This window comes from Lynx rufus, unplaced genomic scaffold, assembly GCF_022079265.1.
Source record: "Lynx rufus isolate CCGP_SWC_20201006 ecotype Redwood Valley unplaced genomic scaffold, mLynRuf1.p SCAF_8, whole genome shotgun sequence".
NCBI lineage: Eukaryota > Metazoa > Chordata > Mammalia > Carnivora > Felidae > Lynx > Lynx rufus.
Window position 1 is genome coordinate 134051779 of NW_025814896.1, and position 23325 is coordinate 134075103.

The 23325-nt window shown below is 41.1% G+C and overlaps 1 protein-coding gene across 2 annotated transcripts in view; it reads left to right on the forward strand.

Annotated features, from left to right (window-relative positions):
- The window catches only part of ADAM17 (ADAM metallopeptidase domain 17), a 53699-nt gene that overhangs the window by 20119 nt on the left and 10255 nt on the right, over positions 1-23325 (forward strand). The window contains exons 5-13 of one of the 2 annotated variants that reach the window (XM_047068923.1): positions 3000-3168; positions 4399-4532; positions 7440-7529; positions 9562-9675; positions 11890-12034; positions 12142-12230; positions 13578-13730; positions 19609-19808; positions 20905-21008. In XM_047068923.1, coding sequence (XP_046924879.1) covers positions 3000-3168; positions 4399-4532; positions 7440-7529; positions 9562-9675; positions 11890-12034; positions 12142-12230; positions 13578-13730; positions 19609-19808; positions 20905-21008 — 1198 coding nt within the window. Of the gene's footprint in view, positions 1-2999; positions 3169-4398; positions 4533-7439; positions 7530-9556; positions 9676-11889; positions 12035-12141; positions 12231-13577; positions 13731-19608; positions 19809-20904; positions 21009-23325 lie in introns of those variants that run through there. The other variant, XM_047068924.1, reaches the window with a different exon arrangement.

A 23325-nucleotide genomic window follows, 5' to 3' on the forward strand; every position in this document is an offset into this window, starting at 1 on the left:
AGCATACTACCACGTGTGCTTTATTGTTCTTTTTTTTCCCCTCAAAGGGAAAATAAGTTTCAGACATCATGACACTTTACCCCTAAATGCTTCAGTGTACGTCTCCTAACGTTAAACGTACTCTTCTACATAGCCACAATAAACACCCCTGAGAAAATGAAAATAATTCTGTAGCATTATCTAACAACACATAGTCCAGATCTCTAGTCATCCTCAAAATCTCCTCCAAGATCTTCCCCCTCCCAATTTAGGATCAGTTAAGGTTCTTGCCTCTTAATTAGTTGTTCATCAGTTGACTTTTTCTGGCCACTTGTTGATAATGGTGATAATAGGATTTGCTTCTATTAGTAGTAATAGTAAGTGCCTTTGTCTTGAAATCTTAATATATAACTAGATTCATTATGTTATCTTTAAGATAGATGTATCAGTACTTTACCCCATGAAAAAAATTATGTTCAGATAAGTTACTTTTCGAAGGCACATAGTAGGGGTACAGTTGAGGTCTGAACCCAGATATCTCTGATCGCAAAGCCTGCTATCTTTTTCTGTGTTAGACTGGCTGTATTAGGAAACTCTTAATATGAATTTAGAGATGTTTGGTCCAGAAGAAAACATTTTTCTCTTTTCCTGTTTGTAGGCCAAATGACGGTCCCTACAACCAAGGAGTTGGTTAGGTAACTTTTTGAGGTTTCTGCTAGCCCTGTGGTTCACCATCTCTTTCTTTTTTTTTAAATTTTATTTTAGAGAGAAAGCGTGAGCAGGGGAGAGGGGCAGAGGGAGAGAGAGAGAGCTCAGCGAGGAGCCTGACATGGGGCTTGATTCTGCAACCCTGGGATCATGACCTGAGCTGACCAAGTCAGACACTCAACCGACTGAGCCACCCAGGAGCCCCATTGTCTTGTTTCTTAAATCTACTCCATACATGGATTATGAAAGAAGACACACACACACACACACACACACACACACACACTTGACTGTTGAACAACATGGATTTCAACTGCGCAAGTCCACTTACATGCAGGTCTTCTTCAATAAATATATTAGAGAATTGTTTGGAGATTTGCAGTAGTTTGAAAACACAGATGAACCATGTGGCCTAGAAATGAAAAAATTAAGGGAAAGTTAGGTATTGTAAGAATATAGTATACAATACATGTGATGTACAACATATGTGAATCAGCTGTTTATGCTGTTGGTAAGGCTTCTGGTCAAGAGTAGGCTGTTAGTATTTGTTTTGGGGGCATCAAAAGGTACGTGTGGTGGATTTTCAACTGCATGGGGGCATCAGCACTCCTAACCCCTCATTGTTCTAGAGTCAACTATATTTAACAGCTTTATTGAGATAAAATGCACATTCTGTACAGTTCACACATTTAAAGTGTGTACTTCGTTGGCTTTTAGTGTATCCTAGAGCTATGCAGTCATCACCACCCAACGATTTTAGAACATTTTCATCATCCCCGGAAGAAACACTGTACTCTTTAGCAGCCCACCACCCTTTGCCCCCAACTTCCCTAGACCTAGGAAACACTAATCCACGATCTCTGTAGATTTGCTTGGTCATTCATGTAAATGGAATCACAATATGTGGTCTGTTGTGTTTGGCTTTTTTCACTTGGGATGTTTTTTATTTTTTTTTTAATTTTTATTATTTTTTAAAAATTTATTTGAGAGAGCACGAGTTGGAGGAGGGACAGAGAGAGAGAGAGTCAGTCAGTCCCAAGCAGGGTCCGCACTGTCAGCACAGAGCCCCATGCGGGCTTGAACCACGAACTGTGAGATGATGACTGGAGCCGAAGTCAGACACTTAATTCACTGAGCCACCCAGGCACCCCTCGCTTAGAATGTTTTCAGGGTTCACCCATGTTGTGGTTCGTGTCAGTACTTCATTTCTTCTTATTGCCAAATAATAGTATATTTCATGGATGTGTCACATTGTGCTTATTCATTCATCAGTTGGGCATTTGGGTTGTTTTCACTCGTTTGGCTGTTGTGAATAATGCTGTCGTGGACATTTGTGAACAAAAGTTTTTGTGTGAGTATATATTTTCTCTCGGGTTTGTAGTGGGAGTGGAATTTCTGGGTCAGATGGTATCTCTATTTTTAACCTTTTGAGGAACTGCTGAGCTGTCTTCCCTAGTGGCTGCGCTTCACATTCTACCATTTTACATTCCATAGTATGTGAGGCTTCTGACTTCTCCACGTCCTCACCAGTACTTGTTATTACCTGTCTTTGATTCCAGCTATCCTAGTGGATGTGAAGTCATGTCCTTGTGGTGTAGATTTTCATTTCCGTAAGTTATGTGTATTATATAAATGTGTGTACGTGTGCACGTGTGTATATAAAATATCGTTTTGGTACTTTTCCTCACAAGCTGCCTAGTTTTGACGAGACCAGCATCCGTACAGGAACTTTGTTCTTACCTTGGGTAACTTTTCAAGTATGTTAGCTCTGATTTACTGTGACCTTGTGATAGGAGAAGTGAAGATTTTTTAGAAACTGCTTTCTTTTGAAAGCGATAATAGGTTTTAGGTAACATTGCTGTGAGTTTTCAGTCTTGCCTTCTGTGGGCAAAACCTTCATGGCACAAAGATACCAAGGAAGCTGGAATACAATACCATAGTCAGTCTCCCTCCTTGCTAGAGGCCGTCCGTCACCCAGAGTAGGGTTGGTATGCAGCAGGCGCTACACAAATGGTTTTGAATGATTGGAAAAGGTTATGTGTTTTCTCTTCTGGAGCTTCTAAAAGGTTTCATAACTTGTACAAAATAATGCTTTTTTCATATATACATAAAATCAAAGAGTGAATAATCCATGTATTTATTTACCAGCAGAGAAACTCTGAGAAAAATTGAGGTGATTTATTTTTGATAAAATGACTAATCGGTTTACTTAACCTGGAAATGAACGTCATCTAGAAACAAAGAATGTTGTTAAGAATTTAGTGGTGAGGAATTCGTATATTTTGCATCTCAATTTATGTTTTCTATTTTAGCCACTTTGGAGACTAATTAATGATACTAAAGACAAAAGAATGTTAGTTTATAAATCTGAAGATATCAAGAATATTTCACGTCTGCAGTCTCCAAAAGTGTGTGGTTATATAAAGGCGGATAATGAAGAGTTGCTTCCAAAAGGACTAGTAGACAGAGAGCCACCTGACGGTAAGACTTAACAAATAGTTTTTCAAATGAGAAGCAAGCATGATGTCTGTCTTCAGTAGGGGTGATTATTAATTGGGGGAAAAATATTATCAAGTTATTATAGTATTTGACTTGAAAATAGAGTTTTGCTCAGAAATTTAATTCTTTTGCCTATAATGTAAGAATTGAAAACACTAGAAAATAATGGAACAATAAAGATTGGAAAAAGACTGCAGAAAAGGGAAATTGAATAATCTGAGGGGATTTTTTTTTTGTAAATATTAAAGAAGGATTGATCACATATAATGTTTAAGTGGGTGTGGTGAGGAAGGAAAGTTTTTTTATTTGGAGAATTTAAAAATGAGAAAATAGTACCATTGAGAACAATCTTGAGATAAGTTTATAAGAAATTAGTTGGTACCAAGAGTGGTCTGTACTTTTCAGAAAGAAGGCTATCAGCCTTGGGACAGATCACTTCAGAGTCATTTTAAAACAAAACCATCTTGGAGAAATACTCTACTGTCCTCATTTTTTGAAAACTTAGAAAATTTATTACTAACATTTTAGTATATAAATACATAAATTCTCAATTTTGTATTTGATAAGGAAAATGATCTATTACCATAAACGTTTTTAATGTCTGATTATCTTTATAGTTTTATTATTACTTTGGTTAATTCGTAGACTTCTAGAAGAAAATGACAGTTTCATAGCCCAGAAGCAAATTAGTTGCTTATTTTACTTGAAGTACTTTTTAAAGTATCCTCATTTTAGAAATTAAGGAGGCACTTTCCTTGGTTTTGAATTCCACGTTAAAAAAATTTTTTTTTTAATGTTTATTTTTGATAGAGAGGGAGCGTGCACGTGCACACTCATGCATGAGCAGGGGAGGAGCACAGAGCGGGGGTGGGGAGACACAGATATGAAGCAGGCTCCAGGTTCCGAGCTGTCAGTACAGAGCCCGATGCGGGGCTCGAACTCACGGACCATGAGATCATGACCTGAGCTGAAGTCGGCACTTAACCAACCAACTGAGCCACCCAGGCGTCCCTGAATTCTATGATTTTAAAACCTTATATGACTTTTCATTTTTCTGTCTTCCTCCAAATTGTTTTTTTGTTTAAAATATCTTTAAAGATACTAAGCACAAATAATGTTTGTTTCAAAAGTATGCTAGATTTAAAGCGTTACTATAAAAAACTCCTTGTTTTGATGAATTTTGATTTAATAGTGCATACAAATTCATATTAGAGCTTGTTCATCGGGTGAAGAGAAGAGCTGACCCTAATCCCATGAAGAACACGTGTAAATTGTTGGTGGTAGCAGATCATCGCTTTTACAAATACATGGGCAGAGGGGAAGAGAGCACAACTACAAATTACTTGGTGAGTATCTGATACTGGATCAGGTCACTGGACACAAAGATCCAGTTAGGCGAATTCCATTCAAGAGAAGACTGCTGTGATGTGAAACGTGATGAAACAAGATTTGTTTCAGATGCCCTGTCATTTCCTAAAATATTTGGGAGCTCTCTTAAGTTCTTAACATTACTCTGTAGAGATTCTAGTTTCAAATATTTGAAACCCCTTTTTACCTTTGAACTACTATTTTCTGCACATGAGAATTTTTATGCATATTAATTAGGTTTAGGAAGAGTTCATAACATAGGCTTCCCTTCTGTTCAAGTGAACTTTCTGAAAACATCACTGCTATAATGGCCGTGATCCTGTTGGTGACTCATGTATGGATGTATGCTCCAGAGTGGAAAAAAAAAGTATTTGTATGAACCTCTGTGTGTTCTTCGCCTCTATGTTTATTTCAGAGCAGATGGTCTGCTTGTTTTATGTTGTATAAAATAGCTAATTGTTGGAATATAAATACATGGAATAGATGGGATTTACGAGGTCATAACTGTAAAGATTCAAAGGAAAGATTACAGAAGTACTGACATGGGTTTTTAAGCCTTTACTGTTACAATTTGAAAAGCCAAGGGAATCCTATTTCATTGACATTTTTTGTTGATATGATCTCATTCGTCATGATAACTGGGCACTGACAAAATGTTGTTGTTGAGGGAATAAAAGAGAATACAGCTATTCATGATCCAAGAGCCTAGGCCTTTCTCATTGCCTTTCTCATTGCCTTGCTTGTTCCGTTCTCTGTGTTTCATTTGTACCCTCCCTCACCCTTCTTTCCCTTCCCTTCCAATGTCAAGTGAAAGAATTTATTATGAGGGTAGTAGGAGTAGTGTGTGAAGTCACTGTAATTCTTGTTCCGAATTAAGAGATTCTTTCTTGAAAAAGCTCCTTTCTCAATACGGGTTTTGTATTAAAAGATCTTAATTTCCTTTTTTTGTTCATTATACCACAATGTGAATATAATGAGAGGTCTAGTCTTAGAAATTGTATTTTTTAGTTTTAACTTACTATAAGCAAAGAACAGTTTCTTAGATCTGTAATGTGCTTCACCGTTACTGGAACAAACCTCATCTGGCCAGTTTTTGAACAATAGGATAGTCTCCTTGAAGAAAAGATGGGTAATGAGCATTTTGTTCTTACGTAGTTTGAATCATCCTTGACCCTCCTCCCCCAGTATTCTTTGTCTGCCTCCCTTCCCAAAGCAGAGAACAGAAGAAAGGAGGAACGTGGAGCCTCACTCCTCTGTCCATCTCTTTACCTGGTCCTTGGTGCTGGTTTGCCCAGGGAGGGTCGGGGATAGATTGAGCAGTATCTGTCCCTGCTCCTCACCTCTTTTCTTTTCTTTTCTTTTCTTTTCTTTTTTTTCTTTTCTTTTCTTTTCTTTTCTCTTCTCTTCTCTTCTCTTCTCTTTTCTTTTCTTTTCTTTTCCCCTTTCCTTTCCTTTCCTTTCCTTTTTCTTCCTTTTTTTCTTTCTTTCTTTCTTTCTTTCTTTCTTTCTTTCTTTCTTTCTTTCTTTCTCTTTCTTTCTTTTCGAAATTTTAAATTTTATTTAAATCCAAGTTAATATACCATGTAGTATTGGTTTCAGGAGTAGAATTCAGTGATTCATCACTTACATACAACACCCAGTGCTCATCCCAGCAAGTGCCCTCCTTAATAATGTCCATCACCCATCTAGCCCATCCCCCAACCCAACAACACGCCTTCAGCAACCCCCAGTTTGTTTTCTATATTTCAGAATCTCTTATGGTTTGCCTCCCTGTTTTTATCTTATTTTTCCTTCCCTTCCCCTATGTTCATCTGTTTTGTGTCTTAAAATCCACGAGTGAAATCATATATTAATCTTTCTCTGACTTATGTTGCAAATGATAAGATTTCATTCTTTTTGATCAAGTTATATTCCATTATATGTATATGTATATATATATATATATATATATACACACACACACACATACATACACATACATACATATATCATATATTCTTTATCTGTTTGTCAGTTGATGAACATTTGGGCTCTTTCCATAACTTGGCTATTTGGGTTCCTCCTTTCCGACAAAGACATTTGAGGTTCTTGCTAAAAACTAGAGTGAAGAGACTACTTCTTAGAAGGGAATATTTTAGGTACGTTGATTGACTTTGAACTTTCAGTATTACGGTTGAATGGAATGGCAGTTTTTAAAAAAAGTCTGTTACTTGATATTTTGGTTCCATATGTAATTGATAACCTAAAATTTGAGATTAACTGTACCATTTTTTTTTTAATGTTTTTTTAAATTTATTTTTGAAAGAGACAGAGCATGAGCAGGGGAGGGGCAGAGAGAGACAGAAACACAATCTGTGTGATTCAAACTCATGGTTGCAAGATCATGACCTGAGCCAAAGTTGGCTGCTGAAGGGACTGAGCCACCCAGACACCCCTAACTGTACCACTTCTTGGTTCTGGTAACAGTATGTTTGCGGCTAGGAATCATTGTTAGTGTTGTCAGTGATGAAGAATAACTTCTTTTTTTTTTTTTCCTAAGTTTATTCTTGAGAGGGAGAGAGCTCACACATGAGCGCGAGAGGGACAGAGAGAGAGAGAAAGAGAGAGAGAGTCCTCAGCAGACTACACAGTGTCAGTGTAGAGCCCGACATGGGGCTTAAACTTGTGAACTGTGAGATCATGACCTGAGCCCAAATCAAGAGTTGGACACTCAACTGACTGTGCCACCCACACCCCCCAAGAATAACATCTTAATGCTTGTTTTATAATTGGTGGAAACTTTTACAGTGACATTTTCTCTAAACTGGCATTTGTAATCCCAACAAAATTTATATTACATTGCAAAGCGTAGTAAACATATGCATGTCTTTCTTTTATAAACACAGATAGAGCTTATTGACAGAGTTGATGACATCTATCGGAACACTTCATGGGACAACGCGGGTTTTAAAGGTTACGGAATACAGATCGAGCAGGTACTTACCAACGGATGTGGCTTTTGTTACTCAGCTGAGTGATGCCATCTAAGTATTTGTCACTTGTATTCAGAGTCCAGAAGCTTATCTTAGATTCTGATCTTAAATATTTTCAAATGCCAGTGATTTTTATCTAATAAATTGTGCAGCGTTTTGAAATAATTATTTATAGATTGTGAAGTTTTTTGTTCCTAGGCTTGTTGTAGGCAGAATGCTTTTTTACGTTGCTGTGATTTCTTCTTTCTCAGGATTTATTGTTTTTATCCTCTTCATTGTTTTACTTTTTTTTGATGATGCTTTGCATCTTTAGTCAGAATGCCAATACATACTGTTGAATCCTTAGAAAATGTATTCAAAAATACTGTGTACATTTGTAAGGCATTTATGCCTATAGAACCAGTGGGTCTCTTTTCCCCAGAATCTTCTGATTTTTTATAGTCTGTCAATGGAGTATGTCCAGCAATGATGTCTCAATGTCATCTTATCTTGCAGTAAAAATTGTTTTAAATTGGTAAGACTGATTAAAAAGATTTCTGAAATCAGCTGTTGCTTTCGACAGACATTTTAATGTGTAAATTATCTTTATTTTTTCCAAGCTGTTTGTATTAAATTAACTATATTCTTATAGGTTCTATAGCCTAGAATTTAGAGCTTTAAAAAAAAAAACTTTAGAAATCATGCATCATACTATACTTTATAAATGTTAAACGTTTGTAGTACTTGTATAAAACTAAGAGAATTATTTTTCCCTTTTCCATTCTCTTTTACTGTTTTGCATTTTCTTTTAAGTTATTATCTGAATAGGTAATGTATACACATGGTACAAAAGCCAGTGAAAAGTAAGTCTCTTCAGCCTCTGCCCACTGTCAAACCAGCCCCTTCCCAGAGCCATCCATGTCACGAGTTTCATAAGTATCGTTCTAGAAGTACTTTGTGCATGTGTGGCATGTGTATGTGTATGTGTGTATTTGACACATGGTGGTCTGCTCTACTCTTGCACCTTGCTTTTTCATTTTGCGAATATGTTGGCGATTATTCCGTTATGGTACATATAAAGCTGCCTCACTTGTTTAAAACAGCTGCATTGTGTTCAAGTTTTAGGGAACCAAGAAATAAAACTCCTTTTTTGCCTTAAGAACTTGGAACCACTTGGAAAAATAGGTGCAGTATAGGAGATAAAAATCTCAGCTTTATGATAACGATGACACTTGGGTTGGAGGATGTGGTTTTTAGCTGGGCAGTTGCACTGGGCTTCCCTCTATTTCATCCCAGAATTGATCTTGACCACCTACCACCAAAGCCGCAGAGGCAGAGTCCTCCCCTGTGAGCTTACTGCTTGGTGGCAGACCAGACACACTCTGTCCAGGCAGGCGGATTCGGAAGAGAGGCCAGAAACGGCTGAGCTGAGCATGGCTTAGTTCTTTTTCCTAAACAAACTCACCAGTTGATAACGTTTCATTTCTTTTGGAGAAAACCCTTTGTTCCCTTTTTTATTAAAGCGGGATTAACATGAATTTTTACTGTATGTGCAAGGAAAAGCCCCTGTCCTTTATAATCTTTTATTCCTCTGCAATGATAGACATGTAATTGTTCTGTGTCTCTGAATCATTGATTATATTGGAATAAATATTTTAGGCTCATAGAACCCAAGTTCTCATTTTATCAGACCAAATATAGAGGAAGTAAGCATATTTTTTTACATATAATTTATTGTCACATTGGTTTCCATACAATACCCAGTGTTCATCCCAACAGGTGCCCTCCTCAATGCCAAGGAAGTAAGAGTTTAGAAGCACATTTATAAATTGATAAATCATTCACTGACCTACATATTTTCCATACCATATGCTTCTCAGTTTGTTTTTAAACATTGAATATTAGAGCTAAAGAATCTTATGGAACTTGGGTTTAAAACACTGTTTCTAGAGTGGTAGGTGATCTTATTTTGAATAGCTAAAACAGTGCAGTATTATTTCAGAGTCTTCTGACTTTTTTCTGAAGTGTTCTAAGTGTATCGTCTCTTTAAGTATAGATTCGCATTCTCAAGTCTCCACAAGATGTGAAACCTGGTGAAAGGCACTATAACATGGCAAAAAGTTATCCAAATGAAGAAAAGGATGCTTGGGATGTGAAGATGTTGCTAGAGGTAGGTGGTGGAATCCTTAGTGGGACCCTGTGAGCATCCTTTCCGGTTTCTAATACACGAGGTGTGTCTGCATTAATGAAGGGGCGCATCAACAAAGGTTATTGAAAATCAGGAGCAGCTTCCCCCCCTGCCCAGTCCAGCAGTGACCTCACCCCTGCAGCCGGGCAGACAGCACAATGGGCCAAAAAGTTGTAAAAATGAAAAATGCTTGAGAGTGGTGCTTCTTAAACTTAGTATCTTTGAGAACCTAGTGAAGTATTGGGACTTTAGAAAGTAGATGGATACCCAATATGTACATTTTTTGCACACCGTTTTGTGCAGGTTTCTTTGAAACTCATCAGTAGATCTCCTAGGCCAGGATATGTCAAACAGTGTGACAGTGTATTAGTAGAAATATAACTTGGAGATCTGAAAGTTTTCTACAGGATTTAAAAATCTTTGTATCTTGGGGCACCTGGGTGGCTCTGTCAGTTAAGCAGCCAACTTTGGCTCAAGTCACGATCTCACGGCTCCTGGGTTTGAGCCCCACATCAGGCTCTGTGCTGACAGGTCAGAGCCTAGAGCCTGCTTTGGATTCTGTGTCTATCTCTCTCTCTCTCTGCCCCTCCTCTGCTTGCTCTCTGTCTCTCTCACTCAAAAAAATAAACACTGGAAAAAAATAAAAATCTTTGTGTCTTTATTCTGGTGATAAATCTAAAGGTAGCCTAATCATTTTCTGCCATTTGGATTCTTGACAGGGTATGATTGATCCTTTTTGCCACATGATTTCAGTGTCTTGGGTTTGTATATGCTATTGCTTTGTGGTAAAATGACCTTCTATGAAGTGATAGTGATCTTTAATATGTTAGTAAGTGTATTGGTGTCCAATGGTTGCTCTCACAAATTACTGCAAATTCAGCAGCTTCTAACAATGCTTATTTATCTAATAGTTTCCATGGGTTAGGCCATGCATAGCATGGCTCATCAGTCTCTTTTCAAAGCTTGAATTAAAGGATATTCCCAACTCTTCATCCAAGTTGAGATCGATAGAGTGCTTCACCGTATAGTACCCTTCATGCCTTATCTGCTGTGTTTCACTGCCATCCCAGAGGTTGAGACAGCACTGTTCCCCCCCCCCTTTTTTTAATGTTTATTTTTGAGAGAAAGATAAGTATGAGCGGTGGAGGGGCAGGAAGAGAGGGAGACACAGAATCCGAAGCAGGCTCCAGGTTCCAAGCTGCTAGCACAGAGCCCGATGCGGGGCTTGAACCCATGAGCCGTGAGATAGTGACCTGAGCTGAAGTGGGACGCCCAACTGACTGGGCCACCCAGGCGCCCCTAGCACCGTTGACTTCTAAAGAGGCTCACCAAGTGAGTTAGTGTGTTAGGTCTGCTAGTAACAAAGCACCACAGACCAGGGGGCTTAACAGAATTTTATTTCTCATAGTTCTGGAGGCTGAAAAACCAAAGCAAACTTAAAAAAAAAAAAGAAAGGGGGCGCCTGGGTGGCGCAGTCGGTTAAGCGTCCGACTTCAGCCAGGTCACGATCTCGCGGTCCGTGAGTTCAAGCCCCGCGTCGGGCTCTGGGCTGATGGCTCAGAGCCTGGAGCCTGTTTCCGATTCTGTGTCTCCCTCTGTCTCTGCCCCTCCCCCGTTCATGCTCTGTCTCTCTCTGTCCCAAAAATAAATAAATGTTGAAAAAAAAAAAAAAAAGAAAGAAAAACCTGCAGAACCTGGGCACCTGGCTGGCGCAGTCACAAGAGTATGCGACTCTTAATCTTGGGGTTGTTTGAGCCACATGTTGGGTGTAGAGATTACCAAAAATAAATAGGGGGAAAAACCCTATAAAACCAATAGAATCCTTGAAATACTTTAGAGGGATCCGTTTTGGTATGAGGTTCTACATCCCCTGAAGGGAATATTCAAGCACTGAGACTGACAGAAGTGGAATGTCTTCAGGGCCAGGCTGCGTGTCTGCACACTAGCCCTCTTAGTTTTGAGCTGTTCTAACAAGCTGCCAAGCTCTTGCCTATCGTACCCTCCTCCCTGACTAGACAGCACTCCGTTCCTTAACGTGTGCAGGTGGGTGAGAAGTGTAGGTAATTGTGCTCAGTTTTGTGGGCCGAAGTAGAAGTGCAGTCAGTCGTATGTTATCGTTCCCCAGTGTCTGGCTGAAATGTCTTTTAGTCTGAGGTCATTGTTAATCTAATTAAGAATGCTTTTTTTTTCTTAAAGCAATTTAGCTTTGATATAGCCGAGGAAGCATCTAAAGTCTGCCTCGCACACCTTTTCACCTATCAAGATTTTGATATGGGAACTCTTGGATTAGCTTACGTTGGTTCTCCCAGAGCAAACAGCCACGGAGGTGTTTGTCCAAAGGGTAAGTTTCCATTTGTTGTGTGGCTGTGTGAGAATGGCAGACTGAGTAGATTGTATTGTAGTTCTGTGTTAAATGAGCAATCTGTCTCTGTTTCCTTTGTCCTCTAGCTTACTATAGTCCAATTGGAAAGAAGAATATCTATTTGAATAGTGGTTTGACCAGCACAAAAAATTATGGTAAAACCATCCTTACAAAGGTATGTTCTCTTATTTTTAAAAGGATAGATTTGGAGTTTATTGTGGTAGAACCTCAACTTTATATATTTACGTAGGTATCTTTTAGAAAAGTAATACATGCTTTTGTTAGTTTGTTTCCACCTAAAAAAATAACATGTGTTTTGGTGGGAAATGTGAAAATAAAAAATACAAAGGAAAAGATAAAATTACCTGTGAGATTTCTTTTGAGACCCCCCTACCCAGGGCCATTGTTTCTCCTAAAGACACCCCCCTCCCCCTGGCCCTGCCCCGAACTCTTCATCCTGTGGCTCCTAGGCTCCTGGTTCTGCTGTGTAGCTGTCATTTGAAGACCTCTCCATACTCCGTCATTTCCTGAACCTCATCTTCTTCCTCTGTTGATTTATACCATCATTTTGGTGTAGCGTATGTTCCAGAGCTTCCTAAGAAAGCATACATGAGAGGCAAATTAAGATTTTTACATATCTGAAAATGTCTTTACCCTACTCTTAAACTTGATTGATAATTAAGTTTTCTCAGTGCTTGAAGGCATCGCTCCGTTATCTTCTACTGTTTTGTGTTACTATTAGAATCTGAAGTCATTCCTATTTTTTATCCTTTGTATGTGACCAGTTTTTTCCTCTAGAAGATTTTAGGATCTTGTTTTTGCCCAGATAGATCCATTAGGAATGGGTAAGGCACATTCCAGCAAATCCATACAACTGAAAAGCCAATAAACATTGACTTAAATAATAGGGGTATTTGCCTCAGTCAACGACAAGGTCATGGATAGCATCCTGTGGGTGCTGTAGCAGCTCGGTGATGCCCTCAGGGAGCCCGGATGTTTCCAGTTTTCACTCAGCCACTCTGAGCACAGGCCTCTGTCCTCCTGCTTATCATCTCCTGCTCACAAGGTGGTTCTCTTCTGTGTTGCAGAATGGAGGACAAAGCCTAGTCTGTCCCTTTCTAAAAGCTTCTCTGTGGAAGTCCCACCCACTGGCTTCTGTTTATATCCCACTGGACAGAACCAGTCACGAGGCTGACATACCCTCAAGGACATATGGAAAGGTGGTTTATTTTAGTTGAGTGTATTGCCACCTGAGTGGGATTAGGAAGGGGAGAATGGATATTGATAGGAAATACTAATCTGATACACTGGTAGTTTGGCTACGATGTTATAGTTGGTGTAGGTATTTTATTCCACTGTGCTGGGCCCTTCAATCCAGACACTCCCAACTCCCACAGTCCAACTGATACTCTGTCGTTGATCGCATTAATCAAGACCCCATTTAAGAAATCACGGCCTAGCTGGCCAATGCAGCTGATGGTTGGATATCAGGAAATAATGTTTTCTTTGCACGATCCTTAAGGAAGCTGACCTGGTTACAACTCATGAATTGGGACACAATTTTGGAGCAGAACACGATCCGGATGGCCTAGCGGAATGTGCCCCAAATGAGGACCAGGGAGGAAAATATGTTATGTATCCCATAGCGGTGAGTGGAGATCACGAGAACAATAAGGTGTGTATCTTTTGGAGCTTTTTAAGGTTAGGAAAGAAAGAGGCTATATTTAATTATAATGAGAGCCCAGTAAAGCATTCAGTTCTAGGGATGGAGCTGCAAATTACAAAGTACCCTCAAACCTGGTTGTGTGTTTGAGAGTGAAACATGGTCCATCAGATCTGGTTAAAGCTATCATTTCGACTGGTATCAAAGCTAATCATATGTTGATTTGGGCTATATGGAAAATCAGTGACAGTAATGGCTTGTATTGGAGGTCTAAATGGCAAGGTCTGGTGCAAGTTAAAAATTTCCTGTCATTTCTTATACAAGTTGTCATTCATTTTAAGTCTACAGTACTTAACAGTTGGTATGGTTTTTTGTTGTTGTTGTTGTTTAATATTTGTTTATTTTCAATAGAGAAAGAGACAGAGTGTGAGGCAGGGAGGGTCAGAGAGAGAGGGAGACAACAGAATCCAAAACGGGTTCCAGGCTCTGAGCTATAAACTATCAGCTCAGAGCCTGATGCGGGGCTCAAACTCACAAACTGTGAGATCATGACCTGAGCCGAAGTTGGACACCCAACTGACTGAGCCACCCAGGCGCCCCTGGCATGGGTTTTTTAAAAAAAAATTTTTTTAGTGTTTATTTTTGAGAGAGAGAGAGACAGAATTCTAGTTGGGGAGGGGCAGAGAGAGAGGGAGACCCAATTTGAAGCAGGCTCCAGGCTCTGAGCTGTTAGCACAGAGCCTGACGTGGGGCTCAAACCCATAAACTAGGAGATCATGACCTGAGCTGAAGTCAAACACTTAACTGAATGAGCCACCTAGGCGCCCCTGCATGTTTTTATAAACTTCAACACAATCCATAATTTGACAGAGTATAAGCCTCCCACGGGAAGGGCCTGTGCTTGTCGTGTTCACAGCTCTGTGTCCAGTACCTAGTAGGGGTACCTGGCATATAATAGTTTGTTGAGTAAATAAATTAACAGTTGGCTCCTAGGATTTTTGAGAGTACACCAGTCCTTGGCATGGGGTACTGTGAGCCTCTTGAGAGACCGTAAGAGTGGCTGTGGCTGACTTAGAGTTTGGATTGAAAGTGTTAATCGGTGTCTGATTCTTGCATTTTACTTGGTGTTAAACAGCATGAGGCATAATGAGGAAAACATACTGGTTTTGTTGCTGAGTGAGAGTTGGCTGGCTCTACCCGGGAAAGACGGTGAAGTGTTTCTCCTGACTCTTCTTTTGAGCCGGCACTTGGCTCTTTAGAGCCTGGCATGGAGCTAGAGGACCAGGTTATTTTTGTGTTTCCCTGGTCCCGGCCCTGCTTTTTTGAAAGTTTCTTTCTCATGTTCTTTTGTCCTCTTTTTCCTTGGCTATTATGTATAAACAGTCTCTTCTTCTTTTGCGTTGCACCTGAAGTTTTATTTTTCCTCTGCCTGGTAGCTCGCACCCAAGGCACTTTTCCCTCCTCATTTCTGCCTACTCTTCTGACTTATCACATTCCCTGTTGAGTTTTCCTCCGTTTTTCTGAGTTGTCTCTGCATTTCTGAATATGTACATTGTAGTTCAGGGCTGTTCAGTAGAAGGTTCTGGGATGATGGCAATATTCTGTGTTAATACAGTAGCCACTAGCCGGATGTGGCCATTGAGCACTTGAAATGTAGCTGGAGAGACTGAGTAACTGAATTTTAAGTTCTATTTTATTTAAATTCAATAGTGATTGCCTGGGGCTGGAGGTAAGAATGGGAATTAACTGTAAAAGGACACAAGGGATCTTATTGGAGGCAAGAAAATGTCCACAATGTGGTGATGGCCACGCCACTTGATAAAGTGACTGGGAATCGTTGACTTGTACATTTGAGATGGGTGAATTTTGTGATAATGTAAAATACGTCTTACTAAAGCTATTAAAAAACAACAACAACAACAACAACAACAAACCAGTGTGAGGGCAGAGGGGAAGTGGTGAGGGTACAGAGGAGTCATGAAGGCGTGAGTTGGTCGTTGTAGAAGCTGGTGAGCGGCATGTGGGTGTTGATAATACTGTTCTGTCCGTGACGAGTGAACATTTCTTTTTTTAACTTATTTTTTTAATTTTTATTTATTTTTTAAATTTACATCCAAGTCAGCAGATGGTGTAACAATGATTTCAGGAGTAGATTCCTTAATGCCCGTTACCCATTTAGCGCATCGCCCCTCCTACAACCCCTCCAGTAATCCTCTGTTCTCCATATTTGAGAGTCTCTTATGTTTTTGTCCCCCTCCCTGTTTTTATATTATTTTTGCTTCCCTTCCCTTATGTTCATCTGTTCTGTGTCTTAAAGTCCTCATATGAGTCAAGCCTTATGATTTTTGTCTTTCTCTGACTCATTTCACTTAGCATAATACCCTGCTGTTCCATCTACATAGTTGCAAATGGCAAGATTTCATTCTTTTTGATTGCCGAGTAATACTCCATTGTATGTATATACCACATTTTCTTTATCCATTCATGCATCGATGGACATTTGGGCTCTTTCCATCCTTTGGCTATTGTCGAGAGTGCTGCTATAAACATGGGGGTGCATGTGTCCCTTCGAAACAGCACACCTGTATCCCTTGGATAAATACCCAGTAGTGCAGTTGCTGGGTCATAGGGTAGTTCTAGTTTTAATTTTTTGAAGAACCTCCATACTGTTTTCCAGAGTGGCTGCACCAGTTTGCATTCCCAATGAGTGAACATTTCTGTAAGTGTGAAGTACGTGGTGAGGAAAAATAAATTTACGGAGCCACACTTGGCTCGTGGCTACAGTATTGGACAGTGCGCTCTAGACTGTAGTCATTTGCTTCTTTGTTACGAGGATGGTGTCGGTGTTTTGGGGGAAATTGTCTTTACTTTTTTGCAGATTCTTTTTGTACAAGTTCTCCTCAGTGAACTTTCCCCACGAGCTCTTCAAGCGGCCCGGGAAGGACTTCCTAATGAGAACGGTGCCTGGCCAGGCCTTTTGTTTTTTAATTCAGGAAGTGTTGGTCTGTCCTTGTTGGATGTAGAGCTTACTTAAAAAGTCAAAATAAGAAAAGATGGGCCACCTGGGTGGCTCAGTCGGTTGAGCGTCTAACTTTAGCTCAGGTCATGATCTTGTGGTCAGTGGGTTCGAGCCCACATCGGGCTCTATGTTGATAGCTCAGAGCCTGGAGCCTGCTTCATTTTCTGTCTCTTCCTCTCTCTCTGCCCCTCCGCTACTCACGCTCTGTCTCTGTCTCTCATAAATGAACGAGTGTTAAAAAATAAAAAAAGAAGTGTAGGACAAACAAAGAGGTGTTAGTCTATCAAGAACAATTTATCCATTTATTTATTTTGTCCCAAGAATGTCATATTTAGCGTATTTTCTATTAGCTTGGTTTACCCAACTAACAAACTTGTAAAAATATATTAGGTATCTTCTAATCTACATTTTAAATCAATTCCTTAATAAAAATGTTTTTAACTAGATTAAAAGGGCTCCAGGTTCCTCGACCTCAAAAGACAGGGCCTGGCACCTCCCGCAGACCAGCTGCTGAGAAGTGACATGTGGCCTAGTGACTTGCGTGGCAGGCCTTCTGTGTGGCCAGATGGCCTGAGGGATTTTTGGCACAAGAGGAGAGAGTGTGGGAAGGATGCAAAGAGAAGGCCAGAGGTCTTTAGGGAGCGTGGAGGCCACAAAGGGGAGACCAGAGCAACGGCCACATTCCCCTTGAGCCCTGCCGAGGGGCCCTGCTGCTCAGGTGTGGCTCTGATAAGTTAGTGAGGAGGTCTTCTTATGGCTTCAGTGTCCATTCGGATTCCTTATGATCTCATCTCCCATAAGTGAACTTCTAAAGTTGAGTTCATGGATCTGCAGTGCTCGTGAATAAACCCAGCAAATTCTAACCGCCTGAGGCTAGACAGCAATAACACCCCTTAAATATCTTTATTTAAAACAAATACTTTTACTATAAAATAAAAATCTTTACCATAAAAAAAATCCTTTAATTTTTTTTTTTTTTTTATGTTTTTATTTTTGAGACAGAGAGAGAGCATGAGCAGGGGAGGAGCAGAGAGAGAGGGAGACACAGAATCTGAAGCAGGCTCCAGGCTCTGAGCTGTCAGCCCAGAGCCCGACACGGGGCTCGAACCCACGGACCGTGAGATCATGACCTGAGCCGAAGTCGGACGCCCAACCGACTGAGCCACCCAGGCGCCCCAAAAAATCCTTTAAAAAAAAAGCCCAGGGGCGCCTGGGTGGCTCAGTCAGTTGAGTGTCCGACTTCGGCTCAGGTCATGATCTCACGGTCCGTGAGTTCGAGCCCCACGTCGGGCTCTGTGCTGACAGCTCAGAGCCTGGAGCCTTGGATTCTGTGTCTCCCTCTCTCTCTCTGTCAAAACTAAATAAACATTAAAAAAAATCCAAAAAAAAAAAAAAAGCCCAGTTAGGATTTCTGTTCAAGGTGATAAGGTCTTGAATATCTTTTAAAAGTAATCTTTCAGGGCTCAGGGGTGGCTCAGTTGGTTGCGTCCAACTCTTGATTTCAGCTCAGGTCATGATCTCATGGTTCGTGAGTTCAAACTCCGCATCCGGTTTTGCACTGACAGTATGGAACCTGCTTGGGATTCTCTGTCTCTCCCTCTCTCTGTGCCCTTCTCCTGCTCGTGCTTTCTTTCAAAAATAAATAAACATTTATAAGTTAAATAAATAGATAAAGAGATAAATAAAAGTAATCCTTTTGTCATCTGATTCGGTGGTCACAGTTACCTCTGGAGGGTCCTGTGTTCTCTGCTCCTCAAGGGCATGGTCTTCTCTAGGGAGAAAGTGAAGCCATTTTAGCAAAAGGGCAGCAACTGTGGAGACCTTCCCTCAAGAAACTGCACTAAATTTTCCTCAAGTCTCTTGCTCCTTTTCTTGCTAATTTCAGATGGTTTGGAAAATGGACTCCATTTTAGAGCTCCTGGTAAAAAAAAAATCCCCAAATTTATAAGAAGGCCATTTCCATGGTTCTGTACCAAAAATGGTGGGGGAACTAGGGTCGAGGCTTCCTTTGAGATACTGGTCAACTGTAGAAATCACATGTAGAAATCACAAAGAAATTGTTAAAATCACGGGGATCCATGTGAATGTTTAGGTTACAATTTGGGATTTAATCTTTTAGTAGACCACATGTAAGGTAATCTCATGCCTCTGACTATGCTCAGCTATTTAAAAGCTTTTTTTTTTTTTTTTTTTTTTTTTTTAATATATGTTTGAGAGAGAGTCTGCAAACGGGAGGGGCAGAGAGAGAGGGAGGCCAAGAATCTGAAGCAGGCTCTGTGCTGACAGCAGAGAGCCCCACACAGGGCTCGAACTCACGAACCCAGAGATCATGACCTGAGCCTAAGTCGGTCACTTACCCGACCGAGTCACCCAGGTGCCCCTAAAAACTTTAAACATGGGTCATTCATACACATAGGCAGGGAAAGAGAAGGAGGTAAATCAGAAATTCGCGGCATCCCCGAATCGTTATGTCCTGGAAGATGATGGTGTGTTCCTCATTCTCACTGGCACTGTGGCCGTGTCAGGTGCCATGCCTGGGGACAGGACAGCGTAGAATCTGGTGGAACCAGACTGTTGGTCCTCTCCAGGGACAGGCTGGGATGCACGGTCTCACTGTGCAGCCTGCCTGTGAAGAATTTTTAGGCTTTTACCCAAATCCACACCAGCTTTTAGCACCCTACTCAGGGAGGTAACTTGATTCCATATAACTGGCATTTTGAGGAGACAGTGATGGAACTTGACATGCCTTCAAGGTGGCTCTGACTGTGGCTTTTACATTGAGAGTTTGTCTCTAGGGAAGAAACACAAACACTACATGGGAATGCATTTTTATTGTTACTTTGGGTCCTTTGTGGCCTTCTTTCTTTCAAGATGTTTTCAAACTGCAGTAAGCAGTCCATCTATAAGACCATTGAAAGTAAGGCCCAGGAGTGTTTCCAAGAACGAAGCAACAAAGTGTGTGGGAACTCCAGGGTGGACGAAGGAGAGGAATGCGATCCTGGCATCATGTACCTGAACAACGACACCTGCTGCAGCAGCGAATGCATGCTCAAGGAGGGTGTGCAGTGCAGGTGAGCGCATGTGGCTGTGGGGGAAGAGCAGTTGGAAAACGCAAGGGCTTTGGAATCGTGAAAGGGTGTGTGCGCACGCTTGCACGTGTGTTTGTCCTTTTTGTCCTTTACAGAAAGAAAAATGCTTTCTGGAAAGCAGTTTGACTTTATGTTACAAAATCTATAACCTTATGTACTCTTTGATTCCGCATCCCATAGCTCAGAGAGTCTTTTCTAAGGAAACAGATGTACGAGAGAGGTGATTTCATGGCTACATTCTTTCATAGTGATAAAATATTAGACACAGAATGACAGTCCTCCTGAGATCGAAATTAATTCTTGTGTTTCTCTCCAATAAAATAATGTTGAGATTACTGTTTAATGGCATAAGCTAAATACGGAGGAGGCAGGTTACAAATTAGAAGGTACCTGTGTTTCCATTTTTATGACCAGTGCCTGGCTTAGCAGTACAAGGGGAAAACTTGGTGAATAGCGGATTTGACTATGAACATATTGATGTTGTAAAATCTTTTTTTTTTTTTTAAAGATTTTTAAAAAGTGTTTATTTTTGAGACAGAATGAGCATGTGTGGTGGAGGGGCAGAGAGAGCGGAGACAGAGGATTCAGAGGGGGCTCTGTGATGAGAGCACAGTGAGCCCGATGTGGGGCTCAAACTCACGAACTGTGAGGTCATGACCAGAACCAAAGGCGGATGCTTAACCAGATGAGCCATGCAGGTGCCCTTGATGTAAATTTTGATGGGAACTAGGACTCTGGTTGCCTGGCTTCCTTACCATGGTTGCCTTGCAGACCCATGTCTTCCTTTTTTAAGAAATTATGACACTAAGTTAATGAAAACCAAGGACACCAAGGTGTCTTAAGGATGAGTCACCTTGGGCCTGTCTGTACTTACTGTCTGCACTGCTTCCTGATGCCATAGTAGGAAGGGCCGACAGTACATGCGGGTGGACCAGCACCTGGGGGGGCCCAGCACGCAGGCCTGGGTGACCCAGCCACAGGCCTTCCCTGCGATCTTCAGGACCTTGTGACTTGACGGTAGTGTGTGCCGCGGGGCTGATGTTTGACTTGGACTGTCCCGTCTGCTCTCCCTCTGCAGTGATAGGAACAGTCCTTGCTGTAAAAACTGTCAGTTCGAGACTGCCCAGAAGAAGTGCCAGGAGGCTATTAATGCTACTTGCAAAGGCGTGTCTTACTGCACAGGTATGTCCCCCCGGGGCTTCTCGGGATACTGTGCTCAAGTGAGCATGTGCGTGTGTTTGAAACCGCATTGTCGGGGCGCCTGGGTGGCGCAGTCGGTTAAGCGTCCGACTTCAGCCAGGTCACGATCTCGCGGTCCGGGAGTTCGAGCCCCGCGTCAGGCTCTGGGCTGATGGCTCGGAGCCTGGAGCCTGTTTCCGATTCTGTGTCTCCCTCTGTCTCTGCCCCTCCCCCGTTCATGCTCTGTCTCTCTCTGTCCCAAAAATAAATAAACGTTGAAAAAAAAAAAAAAGAAACCGCATTGTATTTCATTTAGATGAAAACAACCCTTCATAAACTTCATGTGCAGGCTTGTTTTAATCATACTCCTTAGGTTGAGATACACTTGTCACTGGTCTATGCCAGCCCCATTCTGTTTTCTTTTTTTTTTTTTTTCGTTACTTCCCTGTCATTCACCTCGTCCCCATCATGCCCTTGCTCTCCCGGGCAGTGTCCTAATGTGTTGCATATTTGCCTGGCCGTGTGTATTTCCTTGAAAGATCGTGTAGTGTTATTCTGTGTATATGGGTGTTTTTAACATGCCAGAATGATATTCTACTTTAGATCTTTTTTGAAACTCAGTGCCATGTTTTTAATTATCTGTGTTGTGCTGTATGTCTTTGTCTACATGTCTGTATCCGTGTTTATACATAGTTCATCGTTGTGGCACCTGCTGAGTTGACGTGTATGATTTAACGTATTTAGCGTACTCAGCTGTTCACTACGTGATGGCTTGGGTCGCTTTCACCTCTGGATCCTGCAGATAGGACTGCAGCAGACATCGTCACACATGTCTTCCAGGTGTTGTAAGAGTTTCCTGGGTCCATGGGCAGCAGTGGAATTGCTTGGCTACAGAAAGCGTCTAGAACGGCGGTCCTGGTGTGTCAGTGCCGCCAGGAGTGCGTGCGGAGTCCTGCATCCCAGTGTCCTTGCCAACCCTCAGTATTGTCTAGGTGTCTTATGTTTTGCCAATCTGATGAGTGTAACGTGATCTCTCATCCCTGTTTGCATGTTTCTTGAACATTTTCTTAGATCTGTTAGCCATTCAGAATTTTCCTTTTGTGAATAGCCAGTTCATATACTTGGTCCAAATTTTTTTTCTTTTTTAATGTAGGCTCCGGGGCTTGAACTCACGATCCTGAGATCGAGTCCCATGCTTTACTGACTAAGCCAGCCAGGCACACCTGTTTAGTCCATTTTTAAAAGTTGGGTTTTATGTCTTTTTGCTATTGTTGATTGAAGGAATTCTTGCATAATTCAAGCGGTTTAAACATTGCATATGCCTTCCTCCTATCTGTTGTCCTTCTTGGAACACTTTTTATGTATTTTTTTTGAGTGAGCATGCGCATGGAGGAGGGGCAGAGAGAGAGAGAGGGGAACAGAGGATCTGAAGCAGGCTTCACACTGACAGTGGAGAGCCTGATGTGGGGCTCGAACTCTTGAACCATGAGACCATGACCCCAGCTGAAGTTTGGATGCTCAGCGGACTGAGCCACCCAGGTGCCCCTCTTGGAACACAACTTTGATTTTAATAATTAGATCTTGCCGTTGTGACGGGGTGTGTATTTTATTGAACTATGGACAGTTACAAAGATATTTTCCAGTGTTTCATTGGGTTCATTATTTTACCTTTTACCTTTAGGACTTTAATCCACCTGGAGCTAATCCGTAAGCTATCTATATGAACTATGCATATTTTCTCAGTTCCGTCAGTTCCTTAAAAATTTTCAAAACTGGGGCGCCTGGGTGGCGCAGTCGGTTAAGCGTCCGACTTCAGTCAGGTCACGATCTCGCGGTCCGGGAGTTCGAGCCCCGCGTCAGGCTCTGGGCTGATGGCTCGGAGCCTGGAGCCTGTTTCCGATTCTGTGTCTCCCTCTGTCTCTGCCCCTCCCCCGTTCATGCTCTGTCTCTCTCTGTCCCAAAAATAAATAAACGTTGAAAAAAAAAAATAAAAAAAATTTTCAAAACTATGTTATTAGGTATGTAACTGGACATACTGTCTACATTTTCATGATCTGCTCTTCCTTTACCCAGTATATAATGTTTCTTTTTGACCCTTGTGACTTTTTTGACCTTAATGTTTTATTTGATACTCAGTTACCCCAGATTTTTTTGTTCCTATTTGTCTGGTGTATCTATCCCATTCTTTTATTTTTTTAACTTTCTGTGTTTTTTGGTTGGTTGGTTTGGTTCTCATAACAGCTTTATTGAGATACAGTGAGGGGTGCCTGGGTGGCTCAGTCGATTAAGTGTCCAACTTTGGCTCAGGTCATGATCTCAC